Source organism: Micromys minutus (assembly GCF_963924665.1).
Source record: "Micromys minutus genome assembly, chromosome: 10".
Taxonomy (NCBI): Eukaryota; Metazoa; Chordata; class Mammalia; order Rodentia; family Muridae; genus Micromys; species Micromys minutus.
In genome coordinates, this window is record NC_137979.1 from 24,437,998 (window position 1) to 24,463,372 (window position 25,375).

At 49.6% G+C, this 25,375-nt stretch overlaps 1 protein-coding gene across 1 annotated transcript in view; it reads left to right on the forward strand.

The window, feature by feature from the left end:
• Positions 1-718: 718 nt before the first annotated feature.
• The window catches only part of ITGAE (integrin subunit alpha E), a gene marked incomplete at both ends in the record, with an annotated part of 51,016 nt that continues 26,359 nt past the window's right edge, over positions 719-25,375 (forward strand). Inside the window, 14 exons of the mRNA XM_080922770.1 lie at positions 719-755; positions 12,163-12,286; positions 17,504-17,601; positions 18,294-18,361; positions 18,684-18,801; positions 19,000-19,128; positions 19,897-20,012; positions 20,500-20,651; positions 21,634-21,787; positions 22,227-22,377; positions 22,805-22,872; positions 23,523-23,661; positions 24,284-24,426; positions 24,733-24,873. Coding sequence (XP_080778896.1) covers positions 719-755; positions 12,163-12,286; positions 17,504-17,601; positions 18,294-18,361; positions 18,684-18,801; positions 19,000-19,128; positions 19,897-20,012; positions 20,500-20,651; positions 21,634-21,787; positions 22,227-22,377; positions 22,805-22,872; positions 23,523-23,661; positions 24,284-24,426; positions 24,733-24,873 — 1,638 coding nt within the window. The remainder of the gene's footprint in view (positions 756-12,162; positions 12,287-17,503; positions 17,602-18,293; positions 18,362-18,683; positions 18,802-18,999; positions 19,129-19,896; positions 20,013-20,499; positions 20,652-21,633; positions 21,788-22,226; positions 22,378-22,804; positions 22,873-23,522; positions 23,662-24,283; positions 24,427-24,732; positions 24,874-25,375) is intronic.

Genomic DNA, 25,375 nt, shown 5'->3' on the forward strand with positions numbered 1-25,375 from the left:
CAAGGGAGTTGGTCTTTACATATGACTGCTCCGGTTGATAGTGGAGTCTCTAAACTCTGGGCAGGGTCAGAGCTGTCTGTAAAGGCCATGAAGTCTACCTCTTCTGTTAGACTGGAAGCTTAGGCTCTGTGAAGCTGTTATAAGCTTCAGATTTTGAAAACAGTTGAACCACAGCTGGATTGAAGCAATGGCTTTAATACATCGGGTCTTCATGTTCACCTGGTTCTCCACAGCCCTATGCATTGAGAACAGGAACAAACACAAGAGCCCAGTTTCTGCCTGTGAGTGCACTTTCTATTCTAGAGGACCCAGGACGGCTGGGAGCTGATCCCATGAGTCTGGCTAGAGAACATTCTGGATGGGACAGGCTGGAATTCACCTACCTGGATGACTTGCTCCTGTATGTCCTGTCTGCCAAAGACACCCAGGACTACCACCAGCCAAATCTTAGCTCACTCATACATGAGTCTAGTAAGTGTTGGAACTGGGCTGATGATTGTCTGAGTTCCCAGGACCCAGCCCACAACTACAGGGGAAGCCATGTGCTGGTCTTGTACAAGCTCTGGTGATTATGTCTACTTGAAAGTACCTGTGGGCCTGTGGTCCCTTATCTGTATACGCTTCTGTCCCCGCCTCCTGGCCTCCCCTGCAGAGGAAGGGAAGTTGAGTACCTTCTGTGTCACCCCACTCAGCTCACACAGCTGCATCTGCTCCAGCTATGAAGTGGCTCTTCCATGCCCTTCTCTGCATGGCCAGTAAGTCAGCCTTTCCCCCTGTCTTTAGATGTTATCATCTTTGTCTGCCTGGGCTCGGGGTTAGTGGTCAGAGGAATAATGGGCTTCCCTTGGGAAGTGCCTTTGTGTAGACAGATCTGCAGATTTTCTGGGAAGGGCCTCTTCAGTGCTGCTGGCCCCTGGCTTCAGGCTTTAGGACTCTGTCATCCTCTTTCCCTCTCCATTTACCTCCCCTCATTCTACCACATCCTCGGTTCTACGCCCAGTTAGTTCCCAGAGTGTGGAAGCTAATGATATCCTGTGGCACCCAGAAGAGGGCTCTGCTGGGAGTCAAGAGTGTGGATACTGGAAGAGACTCAGGGAGAAAATCTACAGTGACTGTTGAAGGAAACCTGCTTCTTGTTCTGTGATGTGGATGAGGGGCAGGCTGCCAGGGGATCCCATTCTGTCTTTACCCCTGAGTGGGAACTGCTTTTGGAAAAAACTGTCTAAAAACTAGAGACAGGATAGCATAATCAGCTGAGCCCCGGAGACTGCTCAGATGGGACTCTAGTCTGGTCTTGCCAAATGATCTGGATCTCTTCCCCCCACACCTCCCATTTTTTGCTATACTTGGCAAGAGAATAAGTAAGGTGGGCATCAGATAAAGTAATGTAAGGGCTGGGAACTGTATCTGTGGAAGCCAGTTCATGCAGAGCAATCATGGGAGGAGGATACAGGGTGAGCACCAGCTATGAGCCAGAGCATCCAGGAGGCAAGCTAAACCCTGCTCAGATCACCAGCACATGCTGCTTTGGGGAATTTTTGATGTTTTAAAAAGACCTAGGGGAGCCAGTAAGCTGGCTCAGCAGGTCAAGGCATTTTCTGCCGAGCCTGATGACCTGAATTCCATTCTGGAGATCCACATGGTAAAGCGAGAGAAGGGGTTTGTCTTCTGTCTCTGCGTCCTGCCATCCTCGTGAGCACATTACATGCATGTGCACAGACACACATTTTGGTTTTTAAGCCTTTGGTAGTCACCAAGGGGGGATAAAGTTTGTTGAACGTTTTGTTATTTGTCGTCCTAGACCTGTCTTTATTTCCGTTACTACAGAGTGGGAAGTGGAGTCTTGCCCTTTTTCTTTTTAATCAGGGCTCTGATGCCCTATCATCACAGCTGTCTAAAGAAGATGCTGAGACTAGAGTAGTTCACTCCAGTATAGAGATGACTGAGGCCTGGGGACAGAGGCTGAAAGGGGGAACCAAAGAGTAGTAGAGATAAAACCATGTCTAGGTAGATGCCTCACAGCCCCAGGATGCTCTGTGGCCTGGAAAGACGACCCTAGCAGGGACACCTACAACTCCTCAGCCATGGCATCACCTCAACACCTCTTCCACTACCTGACCTTCATCAAACCCCTGAGGCCCTGGCACACCCCAAGTTGACATGCCACCAAGAATAAGATGGAGCCAAGCAGTGGTAACACATGCATTTAACCCCAGCCCTGGGAGGCAGAGGCAGGCTGATCTCTGGGTTCCAAGACAGCCAGGGCTACACTGAGACACAAAGAAACCCTGTCTTGAAAATAAAAATGGAGACAGGCAGATTTGCACTGAGGCCCTGCAGCCTGTGGGATTGGCTATACTGTGGGATGGGTGAAAGCTAGGTCTTGGTATGTGATGGGAAGATGGGATGGCAACTGTTCTACACCGTGATGCCGGGAGTTGATACACCAGGCCTCAAGACGGAGGCTGAGTCCTGAGGGCTTCGGGAGTCAGAAGCAGGCAAGGTGCCGCCAAGGAGAATACAGACTGAGCACAGGCCCAAGCTATTGAGTCCTGTGCCTGGCTGGCTTCCCTGGGTCGGGGCCAATCTATAACTGTTCCTGACCAGGTGGCTCTGCCCTTCTGCCCTTCCAAGCCACTCACTGTGGTAATGATCTTTTCCTGTCACTCATGGAGGTGAATGAAAGGTGGTCTAAGGAAGGTCCACAGAAAATGCAGGGGTGGACACATTGGAGCCTAGAGCAGCCCAGGTCCCAGCCCCTAGCCCCAGTATACCCCAATGCCATATAGTCTGCTGCTGAGTTAATCCTGCCCTGACTTAATCTGTGGCCACAGCAACTCACTTCCTCCTGAGTCTCAGAGGTTGAGTTTACTTCTCTTGTGTGAAGGGAACTTTGCTATGGATCTGTGAAACCTCATGGTTAAGAGGAAGGAACCAGAGTCTGGGGGCCTGCTCTACTCAGGACACCAACCCCAGCTCCCCAACTGGTCCCCACTGAGGAAGCTAGAAGGTGGTTGGCCTGGTCCCACTGAGGTCTAACCTACAGCTATGTGTAGATTTAAGAGAAAAGCTGTGTCCTCAGAAACAGGGATCCAGGGACCTGAGATACACCTAGGAGAATGGTAAGGTCTCAGCAAATAGGCAGAAAGAGGGGCTTTCAGAAGCATCAAAGCCTGGGCATGTGAAAAAGATAAAGAAGCAAAGGCTTGAGGTCAGAAAGCTATTTACTCTGATGGTGCCTTCCCCGGCCTAGATTAGGACCTGCTGGGCCCCGGTGTGATGAGAGAGCAGGCGACACACACTGACTTTCCTAGCCCTGCGGGGGTGGGGGAGGTCATGGAAAGAGCCACAGGACTCAGTGGAACCAGGAAACAACACTCAGCTAGAAAGGACACAAGCCCGGTGGAACCTCACATCTCTGACCTCTGGAAAACTGGCTTGTGTGTATGAAGTATGTGCGGTATGCATAGGGAGTGTATGGGATGTGAGTGGTGCATACACTGTCCGTATGTACTACTATGTTGTATGTAGTATGAGGTATGTAGCCTGTGTGGTATATAAGACATGACATATGTGAGGTGTACAGATTTTATATGGACGTTAGATAGGATGTATGGAGCATGCAGTGTGTATTCTGTTTGTGGAGTATGCATTATGTATGTATGAAACATGGAGCATATATATACATACATATGTTATATATGAGTACATATAGGGTATTAGCATACTACTGAAGTACATGGGGTCTGTGCGGTTTACAGGTATACATGAGGTATATATGCGGTGCACAGAAGTACATGTGTGTGGTGTGCACAGGTATATTGTTATATATGGAGCATGTGGAAGACATGGACACCTGAGGGCTTCTCAGTGCTGGAGTTGAGCAGCATGGAAGACTCAGAGCACCAGGCTCTGGGAAGCTGTGGATGGTCTTGAACATGGTAGGGACAATCACACTTGTACAGAAGATGGAGTTAAGAAGTAAGAGGAGACAGCAGAGAAGCTGGTGAGGAGGCTGCAGCAGTGCCCCAACCCACGGACGCTGAGGAGGGCAGGAGTACAGAGTGGGGTGATTGTAGGGATGTTCAGGGAAAACACTGGGAAATTCACACGTGCTTAACATGGGGCTGTGCCTTGCATCCAGGAATTGCTTTTATTATCGGGTAAACCAGAGGTGTGGGGGGAGGGGCTCTTCAGGGGCCAGTGAGGTTTGGAGTTGAGGCTCTGTAAGAAAGATGAAGGGATGTGGTTCTCAAGCTGCTCCTTTCAGACAGGTGTTCTGTAGATGCTTGTGACCTGCAGATGCTATGACCCTCCCCTGCGGTCTTTCAGGGCCTCTGGACCAGGCGTCAGGATGCCGAGCCTAGTCTTGCTTCTAGAGCCAGTTCCTCCTGTAAAGTGGACTTCATTTGTTGTGAGCAATGATGACCATGTGCTGTGAGAAGACATTAAAAATGCCTAGGGCAAAAGAAAAGGTGGTGGGGGCTGCCAGGGTGAGGTCACAGAGACTCATGTGACTGCAGACGGTTTAGGGGAGCAGCCCTGCGGGTAGAGTGGTGACAGACACAAGTCTGACTGTGTGGTAAGTTTGGAGGAAGAAGGTGGGCAGTGAGGATGAGAGAGGAGTGGCAGCCCCTTTACCTGTGGTCACAGAGCCTTTCACACCAGTATCTGCCACCAAACCTCCACTCCACAGGCCCTGAGCTAGCACAGCCATGCCACAATGGGAAAAACAAAGTAATGGGACATCCGAAGACATAGCAAGGATTTGAACTCAAGACTTTCTGCCCTTAGGGCTCAGGCTATTTTCTCTCAGACTCTGTGGAAAGTATGAAGTAAAGGGTATATGGAAACCCGAGCGCGCGCGCACACACACACACACACACACACACACACACGCATGCACTGTTTTTATACCTCCTGTCTATTCAATCAGATCTCGATGACCTAAGCTCTTGCCCTATTAAAGCAGGGTCTGCCCTGGCCCGGTGAGCAGCTAGCATAACAGATAACCGTGCCTAGCAAGTGGCCGCTCAGCTCGTTGGAGGCCGTTTGTACCCTGTTCTCTGTCTGCCCCTCAGTGCTTCCAGGTTTTGGTATAAGCATTGAAATCAAGCAACCTGGGCATCAGACACAAATAATCAATTTAGAGTCCAAGAGCAAATTGGTAGCCTCATCCTGTAGCACAGTGCCTGGAAGAAAGCAAATGCCCTGGGAGGCAGATATCAGGTTTTGTTTACATACACACACACACACACACACACACACACACACACACACCACCAGCTCTGCTTTCCCACCCCTTTAGGGATCCAGCCAAACCCCTCAGTTAAACAGAAGGTGTGAGAAAGAGGGCTAGCTGACCTATTATGGTATTTTCAGGGTGTCTCTTCTGAGCCGGGCCCTGAGCTGGGCTCTGTGGTTTGGGGGTGTCATGGATGACTCAGATCAGATCACAGGTTGGGGGAGACAGATTTAATCACCCATTTGTTTATCAAGATGGGGTTTAGTCAGAGCCAGCAAACACCACAGGATGCTGAGTGGGTTCCTGGATCAGTGAGTTAATTTACCCAGGATTTGGATTGACTGCTGGCCGGCTGAACAGGCCCATAAGGTTGGCTGTGGGGTTATCTGATGAGGAAGGCCCATGGGATGGAGGGAACATCTAGGCAGTGTGGGAAGGTGCCTCTAGTGCTCGGGATTTCAAATCCACTCTATCAATCAATTATAGGCAATAAAAGGGGAAGTCAGAAGGCTCCCACTTACCCTAGGACAATCCGGCAGTTCCCGCTTTGTAGTTTCTTCCCCTTCAGGCTACTCTCTGCCTATTCCGTCTCTACTGACTCACTGAGACACAGGTGCAGCTTGAAACGAGCCAAGCCAAGGAGGCTGAGTACAAACTCCAAGCTGTCCTTGGCTAAGCTCAGAATGCACAGGGAACATCCTCATTCCCTTTGCAACTGGGGAGCCCTGACTGGGGAGCCCTGACTGGGGAGCCCTGACTGGGATGGCAGCAAAATCAACATCAGGAAGATTGACAGGAGAAAACAGGGTCAGACTAAAACACTGTCAGACATGAAAGCACACGGTGACTTGTCAAGGACCCAGAGCTGCAGAAGAGGAAGGAGCAGGGACCTGGAGCTGCTGGACTTGAAGTCCTTCTGAGAGGGTGGGGGAAGGACCTGGAGATGCAGCCAATGCAGCCCAGTTAATAAAACCCACCTCTATGCGAGGCTACTCTGCTCAAGAGGAGTTCCTTCGAGATGTAAAATTGTTTTTGTTTTGTTTTGTTTTGTTTTTGGTAAAAGGGCCTTTTGGAGCAGGTACGGTCATGTGTCTGTAGTGCCTCAGGAAAACCAGCTCACTGGTGTTGAAGAAGTGTATTCTGAGACTCACTCTGGTCTCCTATGGTTATATTTTGGGATGTTGTGTCTTGAGCATCATACTACACACAATGCACTTTGGGGACTAGAGAGGCTCTGAAGTTTTCAGTGGATTTGCAAAGTGGTCTGTGATTCCCCAAGCACTGGGGAGCTCATGATCTGCTGCTTTCTGTGTTGCTCGGGGTAGTGCGTGGCAGTCTGGGAATGGAGGAGTGTATGCTTTCTCCAAGCCAGTCAAGGGACTGTCTCTCGGTTTAAATACAGGTAACAGTTGTGCTCCATCAGCTAGGGTTTGTTTTTGTTTTTTGAAGCAGAGCCCTTCTGTGTAGCTCCGGCTATCCTGGAACTTGCTAAGTAATCAAGACCGGCTTCAAAGTCATAGAGATCCACCACCACACTTGGCCAGAACTGTTTCTTTTTCCTGTTTTGTAGACACCATGGGTCCCATTAGCTAGTCTCCACTCATGGATACATTCATCCAGATAAAATGTTATTAAGCATTTACTGAGACCCAGAACTGTGTCCAGAGCCCAAAGTGGGGCTGGTTTAGGAAGTATAAAGATTCACTGTTAATTGTACAAGTTAATGATTCACCTCCTTCTTTGTCTAATTGGATTCTTCCCTTTTCAAAACAAAACAAAACAAAACACCCCATGATTTCCTCCTGTGTGCTTTCTTTCTGTCCCATGATTTTAATGGCTTTAATATTACGGGGCCATGCATTTTAATGAGTCCACATAAATGGTCCGGAGCAAGGCAGAGGTGAAGATAATGGAATATAGAAGTATGGAGCCGGGAGGAGTCTCTGGGTAAGGTGTTTGCTGGGCAAACGTGAGGACTTTTTTTTTTTTTAAAGACAGGGTCTCACTGTGTGGCCCTAGCTGGACTGACACTGACTGTGTAGACCAGGCTGCCCTTGAATTCACAGAGATCCATCTACCTGCCTCTGAGCATGAAAACTTGAATAAAGACCCCCCCAGCACCCACATAAAAAGCTGGGAGTGGAGGTGTGTTTCTTCAACTCTAGATAGGAACCCAGAGCTCCCAGTCCAACCAGTCCAGCCAATTAACAAGCACCTCAAAAATAAGGTGGGGGTGGTGGTAGAGTAAGACACCAGGTGTCAATCTCTGGGTTCCATACACAGCGGCACACATGCACACATAACTACATGAATGTGCACATACACCACACACACTCAAACTCTAGTAAAAGATGAGGTCACCGGAGTGTTTAGCGTGGGGACAATATATGGTAAACTGTATAGAACAAGTAGTTTGTTCTTGGATCCTCCTGTCAAAGGCTCGGGCAGAAAGACTGGGAATTGAAACAGTGGAAGGGTTTTCCTGACAAGATTTTAAGTGTGTCCGAAGATTTTAAGGTGTACAGAATAGCTGTAGCAAGTTCACATGCCTATCATACGTGTGACTCGGCTCTCGGGATTCCCACGCACCGGATGCATCTCTTTCACTCCCTCTCTTTACCAAAATAGTCTAAAACTTTGAACTGAGGTCTGAGGACCCGCCAGCTGTAGACATGTTCAGTGAGGAGGCTTGTCAGGCTTGGGCCCTTCCCTGCCTTCCTGATTCAGGAGCTGTGATTTAGAATCTTCGGGTATGGCTGCGCATGATGGTACAAGCTTGTGATTCTGGTTCAAAAGACCAAAAAACAAAAGAGAAGAGTAAGAATCCGGACTAGGAGACAGATGGCTTCAGGAACAAACCATCTGCTAGGCCCGGATGAGGAGGACTGGACTTCCGATCTCCGGAACCCACGTGATTCCGGTGGGCGTGGCAGCCGGTAGCCTTCAGGCAAACTGTCCATTAGGCAGCTTGGCTCCAGGGTCACCGAGAGACCTGTGTTAATACTTATGAAAGACACCTGATGTCAATTTCAGGCTTTGTGTGTTTATGCACACCCATACACGCGCCCTACACATGCAAATAAGCAAAAGCAAAATAAAGATCCTCAGAAGACTCATTTGATGTCAGTGACTCAGTGAGACTCAGAGACCCGCCTGCCCCTGCCTCCTGATTGGTGGTGGGATTAAAGGTGTGTGCTACACTGCCTAGCATCTTTCTGTTTTTAAAAGTAGTTTAAAAAAGGATTTATATACTTATTTTATGTGTGTACACGGTCGCTGTGTTCAGACACACCAGAAAAGGGCATCAGATCTCATTACAGGTGGTTGTGAGCCACCATAGGGTTGCTGGGAATTGAACTCAGGACCTCTGGAAGAGCGGTCAGTGGTCTTAACCACTGAGCCATCTCTCTAGGTAGATCTTTCTTCCTTTAATGATTTTTCCCTCTTTGGTATACAGGTTTTATTCAGTTATTTCCTGATAATTTGTGCTTATTTGTGTCTTATTTTAAAAATATCTGTCTACCCACGAGGCCTATGCTGTCTTTGAAAAGTGTGTGTGTGTGTGTGTGTATTTTTACACTTAGGTATATAATCCACCATTGTTAAAACATTTGTTTTGACTGGGATGTAGCTCAGGGCTCAAGGCCAGCCTGGGTTAAGTATGAAGACTGTCCTTAAAAAAAACGTGTTTGTTAATCTTGGGTATTGTTTGATTATTAGAGATGTTCTTTAATAGATTAAAGGAGTTCTCTTTTATTTCTATTTGTTTAGGATTTCCATCACATTTTTCTGTGTCGTACCCGTACACAGCATTCGTGAACCCCAGAAGACCACCAAGGAGCTGATTCCAATGCAATCGCATTAGGGTTATTGTTCTAGCTTGAGCCTGGGCTCACGGCCAACTCAATTTCAAGCAAGCACTTGTAGGGGGAAGCCAGCAAGCAAGGCGGTTTCTAGCCTGGCACACATCCGACTGGGGGGCTTTTATGGAATTTTGTTGCCCTTTAGAATAACTGGCTGGCGGTGGGAGTAAAACTGTAAACTTAACTTCTCTGCTTTCCTCCCGATTGGTGGCTGTTCGGGAGGAACCTGGAAACTAGCGTTAGGTGCACAGGCTTGTTGGTTAACTCAAGATCAACCTTAGATCAGATTCTCTAAGATGGAGCCTGACTGCAGTTGGTCCAGTCTCTCGCCCGCAAGTTTTGCGTCTATGACGTCAGGAGGGGTGGGGATACCAGCTGTCAGTTGTCCTTCCATTGGCTGCTCTTGTCAGCATTTGGTGTCAGTCTTATGCGGATGCCATAAATGGTTTGAAAATGTCCTTTTATTTTCCAGTCACTGGCACACGGAATTCTGTTTATGTGGGCCTGGTATGCATTGTCCAAATGTTCTGAAGATTTTATCAGTGAAGACATTGTGCCTAGCGTTCTTTCTGAGGGTTCTTGGTAATGATTAAAACTCTGATTCACCTTGGATATTTCTTCTTTGGCCAGTTTTGGGTTTGGGGGGCGGTTTGTTGTTGTTTGAAGGTATTTTTTCATCTTGATAATTCTCACCTAAATTATCAAGGTTACTAGCATAAAATTTGATATAATATTGTCTCCTTTAAAATGCATCTTAGGCCAGATATGGTGGCACACAACATTAGTCCCAGAACTCAGGAGGCAGAGACAGGAGGATCTCTGAGTTGGAGGCCAGCCTGGTCTACAGAGAAACTCTGTCTCAAAAAAAAAAAAAAAAAAACCCAAACAAATAAAATAAGTCTACAACCCCTCCAAAACTAAAATATTAAGTAAAAACGGCCAATGCTCAAACATGCAATTATCATAAAAACCAAATCATCTAATATTAAAAACATTATTCAATTTTAGTCACATATTAACGAACTAATATTTCCACTTACCAACAAAATACTGACACTTTACAGTTTTATCAATTCATATTTTATCGCTATAAAATGTATGATATAAACTATACTATCTTAGCCACCACCCAACACATCCTTTAAGAACTGCAGTTCAGATGGAGCCTAAATTGGTTATAACACCGAGTCACAGAGGAAATCACAGCGGAAACACTGAGAGCTTAGACTAAGATATGAGAAATCAGAACCTGCAGGGCACGCTGAATGCAGTGATTACAGGAAGTGAAGTCTCTCACACACACTCAGGGAGGCTGAGCATGGTGGCACAGGCCTGTAGCCCAGACACTTGGAAGATCAAAACTGAAGAAGCAGGAGCTCTGTTCCCCTTCAGCTACATGAGGAGTTGAGGGTCAGCCTGTGCTGCATGAAACCCCACCTTAAAAAAAGAAACAAATGAACAAAAACCAAAACCAAGAAAACAAACAAACAAAAAACAAAAAACAAAATAAAAACCCCACCCATATATATGCACACAATTCTATTCTCCATCCCTGTTATAATTGTAAACCTTCCAGAGAAATATGTGGTACACACACACACACACACACACACACACACACACACACTCACTCACTCACTTTTTGTAATGTATATATGTAATTTGCCTGCACGTATTTGAACCATAGCTATATACATGTCTAGTGCCCACGGAGGTCAGAAGCAGAAGGTTCTCTGACTGGAGTTACAGATGGTCGTTAACCATCTGGGAATCAAACCTGGGTCCTCTGGAAGAGCAGCCAGTGCGCTTAACCGCTGTCCCATCTCTCCAGCCTGGAAGGCTCTATTTCAATAAGTTAAACGAATAGCAAATCAAACCCAAAGAGGGTGCAGGAAGGAATAAAGATATAAGCGCACACTAGTGAAGTTGAAAATGAACCTGCTATAGAGAAAATTAACAAAGCCAAAGTTTGTTTTATAAATGATTAATAAAGCCAGATCTGGTACCAAAGTGCATTAGGAAGTTAACGCTGTCCTCAGCTAAAGAACTGAGTTTGAGGCCAGCGTGAGTAATGTAAGATCTTGAAATAAAGAAATACAAAAAGGGGGATAAAGTATGAACACTAATTAAAAGTGATTCATAAGCTAAAAACTGTCTAGCAAATGCTAAGACGAAACTATGAACATATGGAGCAAGTTGCTAGTATGAACGAGAAAAGGGTCTCATCACTGGCCCTAAGACACCTTTTTTCTTTCTTCTTCCTTCCTTTTCTTTCTTTTCTTTTCTTTCTTTCTTTCTTTCTTTCTTTCTTTCTTTCTTTCTTTTTTTTTTTTTTTGCGGTGTAGGTGGGAGGGTTTCCTCTGTGTAGCCTTGGCTACCCTGCAACTCACTGTAGACCAGGCTGGCCTCGAACTCAGAGGTCCACCTGCCTCTGCCTCTTGAGTGCTGGGATAAAAGGCGAGCTGTTTGTAGTACTTTTCAGGCCCTTGGGTTTCCTTCACTGGGCACGGTGAGTCGTGCCTCAGTTTCTTCTCGCTCCATCATGTGAACACGGTTGCTCATCTGCTCTCCCACGGGTGCGCTTGGCTTATTCCCAGTTTAGGGTTGTAAGTAAGGTACAAACTATTAAACATTCTTAGAAGATATTCTTGAGGACATTGGGCTTCCTCTTGGGTCGTTTGTAGGGGCATAGACCTTCTCTGGGGGCTCTGGATCCCTGGTAAAGTTTGGTACAGGACACGGTATGAGCCCATGTAACTGGTGTGAAAAATCCCAAAGCAGGAAGTAGAAGGGCTGGGGGCCGCACTCAGCCCTCAGAGAGTACCTTCCCCGGGACTGGAGCAAGTAGCTTGGTTTAGGAGAGAGACCAGCAGCCCTGGGTCAGACACACCACATGCATTCCTAGAGATGGGAAAGGCATTCCTAGAGATGGAGGCATTGTTCTCCACAGTGAGGTGGTGATGTCACAGGATCAGGCAGATTGATGGCTGCCACAGGTACAACCACAGCCTCAAGGCCGTGCCTCTTTCATCCGTGTGTCTCTTTCGCCCGCAGGCCTGAAGCCCCTGGGAGCCTTCAGTGTGGATGTGGACTGGGCCTGGGTCACGGCACTGCAGCCGGGCGCACCTTCTCTGCTCAGCTCCCTTCTGCATCGGGACCCCAGCGACAACCGGACCTGGTGAGTGGGGCCGCCACATGGAAGGGTGAGGACTAGGCTCCAAAGAAGACTGAGGTGCAGCCCAGAGAAGGCTGTGATATCCCACCCCATATCCTGAGCAGCACCCACTTCCCTTGGTGAATGACACACAGCCAAAGAGAGAACGTGGGGGGTGGGGGGCTGTGCAGTTCACAGTGGGCTAAGTCCTGGGTGGGGCTCGTGGCTCGGAGGTGCCTCACTGTACTCACTGAGCAAGCTCTCTTCCCCCTGACTGGCGATTCGTGGAACTCACGGGATTGCTGTGAGACTATCTGAGAAAACGACCCAAAGGGCTTTCTTCACACGGGCTCTGGCCAAACTGAACTGTGAGAGACACTGCCTTGAGTCTTGAAACTCGTCTGTATCCGCCCTCTGGCTGACTAACAACCGACAGACCTGAGGGCTGTGCCGGTGAGGATGTGGTGGGTGAAACAGGAATGTGTGGGTGTGTGTTGGCATCGTTGTCTTGGAGAGCAGCGTGGCCATGCCTGGTGGGTCAAGGACGCACGGTGGCCTTTGGTTCAGCAGTTACACCCCAGGTACCAGCTCTAGAGAGATGTGCAGGCCCATGCTAAAGAAAAACCAAATGTGGTGTTGGAATTGAACCCAGGATCTTATACACTCTAAGCATACACTCTGTGGTAGGATCCCTGCTCCAGGCATACAGAAGAAGAAGATGATGGTGGTGGTGATGATGATGGTGGTGGAGATGATAATGATCTGTGTGTGTGTGTGTGTGTGTGTGTGTGTGTGTGTGTGTGTGTGTTGACAATTGAACCCAAGGCTTCAAGGACACTAAGCACACTCTACTAGTGAGCTTCATTCCTAGTCCTGATATAAAGACACTGGCAGTACTTGTAATATGAAAGACCAAAGAAATCAAATACAGTGTGGTTGCATGAAATCAAAATCAGATCAAATCAGTGAATTGAAGTAGCTCTGTGTTCAGCCGAGAATGTGAGATGAGAGGGAAGATAGATGTCATTCACTGCAAGTTCTGATGGAGCACCTATTGTGTGTTAAGCCCTCCACCCTATGCCAGGCCCTGTGAGCAAAGCAGCCCGAGCTTCCCCACCTCATACACACACTATGGCTCAGGCAGCCTCCAGGTTGGGCAGGGCTACAACAGGTTAGTATCTCTTCTATAGATAAAGGTCATGAATCCCCCTGAGGCAGGGGAAGGTCTGGATAGAGGAAAAACTCAATATGTAAAGCCCACTTCGATTTCCTGTTGTTACCAGAGTGGCTTCTAAAGTTGACTTGGTTTAACTTAGGTCCTCTCCTCTCCTCTCCTCTCGTTTCCATCCCTTCCCTTCTCTCTCTCTCTCTCTCTCTCTCTCTCTCTCTCTCTCTCTCTTTCTCTCTCTCCTTCTTCTTCTTCTTCTTCTTCTTCTTCTTCTTCTTCTTCTTCTTCTCCTTCTCCTTCTCCTTCTCCTTCTCCTTCTCCTCTTCCTCCTCCTCCTCCTCCTCCCCCCCTCCTCCCCCCTCCCCTACTCCTCCCCCTTCCTCCTCCCCCTCCTCCTCCTCCTCCCCCTCCTCCTCCTCCTCCTTCTTCTTTTCTCCTTCTTCTTCTCCTCCTTCTCCTCCTCTCCCCTCATCCTCCTCCTCCTCCTCCTCCTTCTTCTTCTCCTTCTTCTCCTCCTCCTCCCCCTCCTCCTCCTCCTCCTCCCCCCTCCTTCCCCTCCTCCTCCCCCCTCCTCCTCCTCTTGTCTTCTTTCTTTTTTCTGAACCCTCTCCTGCTGCTTCTGCCTTCCAAGTGTCAGGATAAGGCATGCACCACCCCTCCAAATTATTTATAAAGGATTTATTTATTTATTATTTATTCGCTTTTTTGTTTGTAGCCGTGCATTCTTAACTGAACTGTCAGTATTAAAGTTGAAAATAGCAGGTGCCTATTGACAGAAATAGCTTGGAGGTCATAAACTCTCCATAGTTGGACAGAGTTCATCAGGAGACTTAAGTGGTAAGGGAAGGGCAGATTCGGTTTATTTATTCAGTAAATGTTTATAAAGCATGTGCTCAGTGACAGACAGAAGGTGTGGGTTAAAGCATAGAGGAAACCAGGAATGGGCACACACCTGAGTCCCAACACTCAGGCAGAGACAGGCAGAGCTCCGTGAGTTTGAGGCCAGCCTGGTCTATAGAGTCAGTTCCAGGACGGTCTAAAGAAAACCAAAACAACAACAAATCAAACAGACAGAAGCAGGAGGAAAGACTCCTGGGAGCCCCTTGCTCTGCACCAGATACCTCCCATTGACAGTCAGCCCCCCCAACTCTGTGTCTCTGTCAGTCTTGCCTGGATTTTTAAAAAATATTTTATGTTATATACATGAGTACACTGTATCTGTCTTCAGACACACCAGAAGAAGGCAACAGATCCCATTACAGATGGTTGTGAGCCACCATGTGGTTGCTGGGAATTGAAGTTGGGACCTCTGGAAAAGCAGACAGTGCTCTTAACCTCTGAGCCATCTCTCCAGCCCTCTTCTGCCTGGTTTTTAACTCAATATAAATGAGATGACAGAATCCACTCGGTCAAGCAACCCTCATAAATGATTCTTAGTCAAGTTATCTGTGGCCATCTCCTGGCTCATCAATCTCTACAGCTACCCTAGTGGGTCCCTTACCAGCCCTAGGCTCACAGTCTTAATGTCCTCTCCCTTAGAGGCCCAAGGGCTAAAGTAGATGGGGAGGGAGTGTTTGTGTTTAAGGCTCTCCAAGAATAGGGTGCTGGGAGCTGTCAAGAGATGGGGAACCTAGTGGGGCTTGTGAACACCTCCCTGAATACCTGCTAAGGCAGAGGGGCTCCGGGGTTTGCACTGTCAGCAGGAGGATGTGGTCGGGACAATTCTGGGTTCCTGGGCCTGCTGCAGGGGAAGGAAGTGCACAAATTGGTTGGCCCAGCTCACCACAGAGAGAAGAACAGGCCGATAGCTGTTCTCATCCCCAGGTTGAGGGTAATACACCCCTCATAATTCCTGTACTTTCTGGATTATGGAGGTTGAGTAAGACTGTCAGCTGGAAGAAGGCAGAGGCGATGGGATATCCTGGAGCCACACCCAGTCCAGAGTGGAACAGGGAACCCAGCCTCTGTCATAGCTGGTCAGTCTGTGTTTAGCTGGGTTGCTAGTCACTACGTCAGCAAACCTGGAGGTTACCAGCCATAAAACGGTTGAGAGCAACACAGACTGGGCCTCAGGCCACAGTACTGCACATATGGATGACCACCTTGGTGATCTGCAGTGTGCAGTCTGCAGAGCTGAATGTGGTGGCCTCTTGAGAGGAATCTAGTAGTTAGGTCTACTGGAGGATTTGAGGGGGTTACATGGTACCTTCCTTTGGGAAGGTGCCTGCAGAGCTGGTGCCTAGGAAGGCTTCTTTGCAGGAGGAGGGAGTAAGGAGCACCACAGGAGGGGGAACAGGGTGGGCAAAGGGCTGTTCCAGGTGCTCTGGGGAGGAACATGGTTGTGAACACATCTATTCCTGGGAGCAAAAGGAAAGGTACTGGGCCCGGGACAAGGCAGCCTGGAGACAGAGGCAGAGTTACTGAACAGTGACCTAAATTTGGGGACTCAGATACACCTTGGTCATCTACCCTCTCTGTCCAGCGCCCCAGATCAACGCCTCAGCTGTTGCCTGTATGGCCATGCAAGTCATTCACCAGATGTTTACTGAGCCCTTACACTGTGCTAGGAAATGTTCTAGGCCTCGGGAATTGCGTGATGGACAAGGTGGACAAGGCTATTGGGGGACTCGCTCAGTGGAGGAGGCGGATGATAACTAGGTAAATTAGGAAGCCAGCTACTGTCTGGTGGTGACAAGTTCTGAGAAGGAGAGCATCGGTGCAGGGTAACCGGTGTATGAGGTAGGGATACTTGGAGAAAGCAGCATGAGTGAGTGACAGTGAAGCGGCGGAGTACAGGGGTGAGGCTGAGCCAGTTTTAGGGAGTGGAAGGCCAGGATTCCAGGCAGAAAGGACAGCTGAGGAGAGAGAGGACGGGGACATAAAGTCATTAATGGCCACAGCATACATCTCAGAGAAAGAGCAGGGCAGGCTACAGAGGCAGAGATGGGGTCAGATCATGCCTGGCCCATGGGCTGTGTTGATGATTTAAGGGGAAAAAGACAACGAGGGGTTCAGCGTGGGTCAGTGGCAGAACACGTGCCTGAACTTGAGTTTAATGTCAGCACCACCAAAGAGAAAAAGGAAAGAGGTGCCTGGTGTTTATTCTAAGTTGGGTGTGGTGTCCTAGCTTTTTAATCCCAGCACCCAGGAGGCAGAGGCAGGCAGGCCTCTGAGTTTGAGGCCAGCCTGGTCTACATAGCAATTTCCAGGACAGCCAGGCCTACCCAGACAGAGAAATCCCATCTTGACAAAACAGTGTCTAGTGGTAAGAGCTAAGCAAGTGGAGACAGGGCCCCACGTCTGTCCCTCCTCCTGTGCTATCTTGTCTTTTAGCGTTCCCGCAGCCACATCATGACCTTTCAAAAGCACAGACTAACCATGTACTGCTTCCTCTTCACAAAGCCCTCCATAGCTTCCTGTCCCCACCAAGGCCTTGGACATGGCTCACTATTATGAAGGCAGTCTTCACATCCCCCTCCCTGACGCTCTGCTTGCAACCCCAGCCACAAGTGCTCAGCCGCCCGGGGAGTCGGGCCAGCCAGGCCCCAGGCTCCACGGAGCCGTGTGATAGACGGTTTAAGCTGACGCTGTCTTTTGCCATCTTCTTGGACCTGAGATTGGGAGACAAGAACTTCACAGCAGGATTGACTGTTTTCATTAAGACTCAAGATGTCTTCATCAGCTCCCCTAACCTCTAGGTCCCAGTCAGGAAGATGAGTAAAATGTTCCAGTCAGCTTTGCCCTTCAAGGGACTGGCAGTGTGTCTGGGGACTTCCTGGTCCCCCAATTCCATCCCACAGGATAGGAGTATTTTCTAGCCACCAGAAGTGCTCCAAACTGTCAGGCAGGCAGACAGGGGTTACATTGAACTCTTTCCCTGACTGGATCCATGTAGCAACTGAGGCTGACTAAGCGCTTTCCCTGTGATGTGGAGTCTGCAGGCCTAGGCTAGGAAGCCGTTGTCACACCGAGGTCTGGGCCTCTTCCTCAGGAATAGGAAGACTGGATCTAGGCGGGCAGGGAGGAAAAAGGACCTGTCAGCCAGTTTGTCTTTGCTGTCTCCTCACCCTCAGCCTCCTGGTAGCCAGACGCAGCTCCAGCAGGAATTCAGCAGTCCTGTATCGATGTGCTCCAGCCATCGTTCCAGATGAAATTGCTTGCCAGCCAGTAGGTAAGCCCACTCCACCTCCATAGCCCGCTCCCCAGGACACCTCCTAGGAACCTCACATCATCTCAGCTCAAACTATTCCAATCCCAGTCCTGCCTGATCCGGCCCCATCACTCTGGCCCCAAGCCCCAGTGCCCAGGTTCATGGTACCCACCACAGCCCAGCCTGCCTCTCTTGATTCAGTCCTAATGACCGATCTGAAGCCAACACCCACTGAGTGCTCACCGTGTGCCTGGCACTATGTTAAGTAATAGGTTTGAGTTTTTATGTGTCTCTGTGTGTTCACATGTAGGTGAGCATGTATGAAGACCCAAGGCTGACATTAGGAGTCTTCCTGGATCTCTCTCCCCAGATATACACTTAAGTCCACATCCAGCAGCCAGTCCCAAGGCCTTAACTCAGAGCTCACAGGCACCTACAGCTTGCCGCTCCTCCCCCCAATCCCACACACACTAGGATTCCCCTGAAAAGTTCTGTGAATCCCCATCCCTGGTTATCAAGGCTGGGCAGTGGGGTCTTTGTTGGGATGGTAAAGGGGGTTGGGGCAGGAACTGCATCCTGGTGTATCCAAGCTACTCAGGGCTGCGGAACCAACTCTAGCTTCTTGAGGCTGCTGACATCAGCATCCCTGTGGCCCTGGCTTGATGGTGGGCTCCCAGATTCCCCTTCATCCTTCCCCGCCTTAACTGTTTCAGAGCACATCTATATGCCAAAGGGCAGGTACCAGGGAGTCACACTGGTCGGGAACCGCAATGGTGTTTTGGTGAGTAGGTAGGCAGGGGGACAAAGGGCCCCAGGGAGGCTGGTGCTGGCTCCTATGGGTGATGATGGTGTTGCCAAGCCTACTGTTGTGCTGTTGTCTGTGGTCCGCCTGTCTATAGCGATGCCGAGTCTGACCCAGCCGGTGCCCACTGACTGCATTTTTGATGGTGGCACCTGATACCTGACCCTGAGGAATGCGGCAGCTGTTCCTCTGTCTAACAGGCTGAGCAACTGTGTTCTGGAATTGGGGGTGACAGTAGCTGCAACTAAGAAGTATGGGGCCGACCCTGCCCGCCTGCCTGCTCCTTCTCTCCTCTCCCCAGGTATGCATTCAGGTGCAGGCCCGGAAACCCCGAAGCCTCAACTCAGAGCTCACCGGTGCCTGCAGCTTACTCACCCCCAACTTGGACCTCCAGACCAATACCTACTTCTCTGACCTGGGTAAGGATTAGAGGGTCTCTGGATCCAAGGAGAAACACTAGCTTATAACAGAAGCAGACAGACACCTGTCCTAGAATGGGACAAGCAAGCTCAGGGTCCTCGTCAGGGAAGAGTTAATGAGCCCTGTCTTGGGAGCAGGCAGCTGTGCATGGAAGCTTCTTTTGACTCTGTGTCTTGTCTGTGTGTTTCCTGAAAAAGGATTCCTGGATCCCGGCGCACGTGTGAACTCTGATGACTACAACAGAAGCAAAGGAGGCAGCACGGGGGAGGAGACAAAATCAGCCAGGAGACGCCGGGCAGTGGAGGAGGAAGAGGAAGAGGAAGCTGGTGAGAAGAGGCACATTAGGGGCCTCCATACTAACCCCCCAGGCTAATGGCCTCTGGAATCAAGGTGTGTTCACATCTAGAAGATGGGAACAATGGCCAGGTCCTACGCATTTGGCAAATCCCAGCCCTGTTTCCTCAGTTAAAAAATATTTGTGTGTTTTGTTTGTTGTGTGTGGGGGTGTGTGCATGAGCACATGTGCACACTCCTGTGTCACAGCACACATGTGGAGGTTAGAGGACAACTTGCAGGAGTCAGCTCTATGCCTCTACTGGGTGAGTTTCAGGGGATCAAACTCAGGTCTCCGGGCTTGGCAGCAAGCTCCTTTACCAGCTGAGCCATCTTATTGGCCCTTCTTAGAGGTGGAGAAACTGAGGCCACCAAAATGGGAGTGATGCCCATAGTAGTCAGAACCAGATTCCAGATCTCCCTTTGCTTTTAAAGTAAGAACAGTGGTGATGTATGCCTTTGATCCCAGCACCCAGGAGGCAGAGGCAGGTGGATCTCTGTGAGTCTGAGGCCAGCCTGGTCTACAGAGCTAGCGCTAGAACAGCCAGAGATACAGGGTCTCAGGGTATGGGGTCGGGGTGGGGAGAACTTCATTCTCAGGAGCTACCCTGGCTTCTTCCATGGACTGAACCACAGTCAGGGAGTCCGAGTATTTTGTGTATGTGGGGGTGGGGGTGGGTACCTTACAGGGTAGAACGTGCTGCCCTTATTTCTGCCTGGAATCTCACACCCACGCCCACCTTCTTCTTCATCCTCACCAGGCACTGAAATCGCCATTGTTCTGGATGGTTCAGGAAGCATTGACCCCCCGGACTTCCAGAAGGCCAAAAATTTCATCTCTAATATGATGAGGAACTTCTATGAGAAGTGTTTTGAGGTGGGCTTCCTCGAGGGCTGGGCTCTTGTCCCCGATGCACACATCTATGCCTGAGTACCAGCTTCAGAACAGCCACCCTTCATTTGCTCGTAGCTTTTCGAGCCTTTGAGCTGAGCTCAGCTGGGTGACTCTTCTGTCCATTTTACCTGGAGCTACCAGGCTGCTAGAGGTGTCTGTCTGCTTCACTAGGGATGGCTTGAGATGGCCCCCTCATCTGTGGTAGTCATGAACACTTCAATGTCCCACTGGCCAAAGAAAGTGACACGCTGAACCTATAGTCAATATAGAGGGGTCTTCCTGGGGACATTGATTCAGGGAGAAAGTACTCTGCTCTGCCTGTGCCTGCCTGACTGGAGATTCCCTTTGTATTAGTGTCGCCTCGTGTTCAGGGACATGAGAGTAGACAAGTGCTTTCTTCCTGTGTTTCTGGGGCTGGGGTGTCTACAGTGCATTCCATGAACTCCCTCCACCTCCCTCTGCTCTCCAGTGCAGCTTTGCCCTGGTGCAGTATGGGGCCGTGATCCAGACTGAGTTTGATCTTCAAGAGAGCCAGGACATTAATGCCACCCTTGCCAAAGTTCAGAGCATTGTTCAAGTGAGGAATGTCACTAGGACCGCCTCGGCCATGCAGCATGTCTTGTGAGTCTGATGCCTCTGAGAGGCTCTGTAGCACCGAGTCTGGAAGGGTGGCTGGGCGGAACTGTGGGAGGAGGAGATTGGGGTGCTGAGAAGGGCTGTGGGCACAACACCTTCCCCGTCTTTCTGTAATTCTCCCAAGGGCTCCCAGCTATTAGATGCTCAGGAGTGCCCAGGAGAAGGCTGCTGGGCTCGGATCCTAGCTGTTCTTGTATGATCTGGGACGAAGTACTTAACCTCCTGTGCTTTGCTTCTACACCTCGAACACGAAGATAACACAGATTGTTGCTTCTTAGGATTTTGTGAAGATTAAATACTTAAACTGTATACTATATTTATAATAGTGTCCAGTGCATACGGACCATTGAAACTAGGCAAGGTGACACATATCTGTAATGTCAACACTGAAGAGGCTGGAAAATTGTGCCTCAATCCCCAAAAGTGAGTTTGAGGACAGATTGCTCTACATGGCCAGTTCCAAGATAGCCAGGGCTACACAGAGAGACCCTGCCTCAAAAAACAAACAAACAAACAAACTGAAAACTGAAAACCAGACAAAACAAATACCAAAACAAACAAAACCCCACAAAACAAAACAAACAAAAAAACCCAGAAAGTACAATTTTTTTTACAGAAAATTTAAAAAATTAAATATTACCTGTTCTTGTAACCTAAAATTCCATACTGGGTACACATAAATGGGGGAGACAGTCACCTTTCAATGGGGAGCGGATGAGAAAGTGTATCTGTGGCTTATGCCTTGCTGTGTGATGTAAATCTACCTTCTTCTGGGCCCTTTGTTCAGGGAGAAGTTACTCTGCTCTGCCAGGACCTGCCTGACTGGAGATTTCCCTGTGCATTGTCTCCTTGTGTTCAGAGACATGAGAGTAGACAAGTCTCCATTTTTATCCGATCAATGAAGGAAACCTTAGCCAGAGCCCAGACAGCCTTTCGGATAACTCTCTCCATTCTCTCTTCTGTTAAGAGATAATATCTTTACTCCAAGCCGTGGCTCCAGAAAGAAAGCATTGAAGGTCATGGTGGTACTTACTGATGGTGACATATTTGGGGACTCTCTCAACCTCACGACTGTCATCAGCTCCCCAAAGATGCAGGGTGTTGTGCGCTTTGCCATTGGGGTAAGTGGTAAGAGCTGGGAGGCAAACCTGACTCTGTAAGGACTGGGTAAGGGGGCAGGCAGCCCAATGGAGACTTCTGGAAGCAGTGTATCCAAAGCCTCTCTATTCACAGCTGCTCTTTTCCCGGCCACCTGCTTTTACATGACCCCCCCCCATTGTGTCCTACAGAATGTCCACCTCGAGGTGGGCATAGCTCACTAGCTGAACAGGATGGGGAGAGTCTGTATGTAGGGAGGCTACTGAGCTGAGTCCTGGTGAACATCTGGCCTAATACACAGGGGAGGGTCAACAGGCTCTGTAGGCAGAGCGGGGATGCTGAGGAGATCCAGGTGTGTCAGGAACACACCACCAAAGGGGGAGCTTTATTGAGAGTGAAGGACAATGAGCAGGAGGAAGGGAGGAGATGGTGAATCACTCACTGACTGGGTTCTTCATACAGGTGGGCAATGCGTTTAAGAATAAAAACACTTACAGAGAACTGAAGCTCATTGCCTCAGACCCTAAGGAGGCCCACACTTTCAAGGTGACCAACTACTCAGCTCTGGATGGGCTGCTGAGCACGCTGCAACAAAGCATCATTCATATGGAAGGTGAGGGCTCCCGTGGGCCTTGTGAGAACGCCCCAGTGTTCAGCAGGACACCCTCCTCGAGACCAACACTCCCTGACTCTTACCATCTCCCCGAGACTGTTAATCCCTAAAATGGCAATGGTAACCCCATTCCTCCTTGCTCCCTGAATCTATGAAACTCTGCTGAGCCAATGGTAGAAAAGCAAGTAAGAGCAGAACAGAGTCCCAACTAGCAGATGAGGAGACAGAGGCCCAGGGAGACAATGTGAACTGCCCAGGCCCAGCTAGCCAGTACTTACTTAAGCACAAACCAGGTCTTTGCCCTTAGCTCAGTGCACTATTCGACCAAATAGCCATTCCTTTGGGGCCTGGCCCAGCTGTCCCCTCCTAGATATACCTTACTTTGCCAATTGGCACAGCATGTTTCACCAGATTCCTTGGTTTCCAGGCACAGTTGGAGATGCCCTTCAATATCAACTCTCACAGACTGGCTTCAGTGCCCAGATCCTGGACAAGGTTTGCAGCCCACTCCGGTTGGTGTAGGTTCCCAAGATGTGTCACTGGGGATAGAGGGTATTCTGGCTCATAGTTTCCCAGTGGGAGTGTCTCTGGAGGAACTAGTTTAGAAATGAGAGAAACTATCCACTAGCTTCCCCTATCTGGACAAAAGAATAGTAATTTTTTTTAAATAGGAGGTCACTTTGTGAGCTTAAAGGATTGGGACATTCTCTTAGCTGTAAGGACTGAGATTTGGCCTTGGTAGCAAGGCCACCGAAGTGTGTCAGGAAAACAGGTAGTTTGATAAAGCTGAAGCTTTGTCCAGTGTGTGGGAGAAGAGGAAGCAGAGGAGGAAGAAGAAGGGACACGGACACACACACACACACACACACACACACAAACTCCAACAGGCACAAGCTGAGGATACAGGGACAAAGGGGGAGGTGAGGAGCACCATTTTACTCCATTATATGCTAAAAAATGCTCGGTATCTGGGTCCCAGGGTGCCTTCTGGAGCTTGGGTTACTCACCAGACTCATACGAGCAGAGCAGAAAACCCAGTATTTGCCAACCCATGTTCCTTCCTGGCCGCTGAAGACCCTCTTTGTCCAGGAAGTTTTGCTTCTCTGGCTCCTGGCTCCCTCCTGCTCATTTGGTGTCCTCTGCAGGGGCAGGTGTTGCTTGGCACTGTGGGGGCCTTTAACTGGTCTGGGGGCATGCTGCTCTACAACACACAGAATGGTGAGGGTTGCTTCCTCAATCTGACAGCCAAGGAGGACTCCGGGGCCGCACAGTACAGCTACCTCGGTAAGGGGAAGGTCTGGTGGATGCGGGTGGGACAAGGGTGGGGCCTGGAGGTGGCAGAGAAAAGGGCTCAGGGACAGCAGGAGGTTGGTACAAAGGTGGAACCTGGAGTGAAATGAAACCCAGCAAATGGATATATGAGGGCAGGACCTGAAGGCTAGGAAGGAGAAAGAGCAAACCTGTCCTCTGGGGTAGGGGCTAAAAGACGGGCTTGGAAGCCACCCCGGTCTGAGACACTGAGGTTGTCTGCGGTGTGCATATTAGAATTCCTACTGGAGACAAGTTATGGTCTGTCTTATGGCTCACACACCAAGCTATCAGACTTCAGTTAGGGACCCTCATATTGAGAACTAGGGCTGGAGACAGGGTGGCCTTGGGCTCTAAATAAGACGAATCAGGGCATCTCTGTTAGTAACAGTAGTGGGTACCCCCTCCCTATCCTTCATCCTGGTCTTCACATACAGAGCTCAAAAGGGGTGCAGTATATCATACATGTATGGGGACACACACCTCACTGTCAGTGCAGAACTGACTTCAGTGGGAACACGTGACTGGGAAGATGGAGTTGAAGGGAAAGACCAGAGGTGGGGAGCCCTTGTTTGCAGTCACACCACTCTGGCACCAGGTTATACAGTTGCAGTGCTCCACACGGCCCGTGGCATCTCCTACGTGGCAGGAGCTCCAAGGCACAAGCTCCGTGGGGCTGTGTTTGAGCTCCAGAAGGACAGAGAGGATACCTTTGTGCGGCAACAGATAGAAGGAGAGCAGGTATCTCCTGGAGAACTCACCTTTCCACTAACAGGGGTCCTGAGGTCCTGGGGAGAGGGATGGGCCCACCCTGGGCAAGGCTGGGGCCTGGGTGTAAATTCAGTGGTTCTCATGTCTGCTCAGTGGGTTCTCTCCGTGGAGGCTCAGCTATTATTCATCCCTAATCCCGTGACCCCAGAGATCAGATCGATCTGGAACAACCCCAGCCTGGGGCTCCAGGAAGAGCATAAGCGACGGCTCTAGCTGCGGGGAGGGTGGCAGGGGTCCCCCCATCCTGAAGAGTGCTGAGTTCTTTCTGGGTTGTAGATGGGATCCTACTTTGGCTCTGCGCTGTGCCCTGTGGATATTAACATGGATGGAACCACCGATTTTCTGCTGGTGGCTGCTCCATTCTACCACATCCGTGGAGAAGAAGGCAGAGTCTACGTGTACCACGTGCAGGAGCAGGTGAGAGTGTTCAGCCTCATGTGCTTGCTAGGGCTACGCCTGCTTAGGTAGCAGAGGGTGAACGAGCCCGGGCTTGGTAAGAGTGGACAGTGCTCATGGGTGTTCAGTGTGTATGGCTGCCGTCTGTTTCTTACCTGGGTGATTGTTGGTAGCATGTGCCACAGCTGCCCAGGAGATGGAACACTTGCTCTGGTCTCGATGTTTCTCACAGTAACTATGACAGTGGCTCTCACTCATACATTACTGATGAAGAGGATTCAGTGAGCTAGTGATGCTGAGCCTTGCTTAAGGTTTCTCAGCAAGGGTATGGGATTGCTGCAACTGGACCCTAAACCTCTGTCTCGCTAAGATAGCAATATGCGGGAAGAGGAGTGGGCTCCAGGTCCTGGGCTTCAGACACTGGCTTTACTATGGGCCTGTTCCCTTGTTTTTTCTCAGCCTTAGACTCCTACTGGAGAGTGGGAACCATGGAGGGACCACGCCCTCTGGGTGGCCCTGGGAT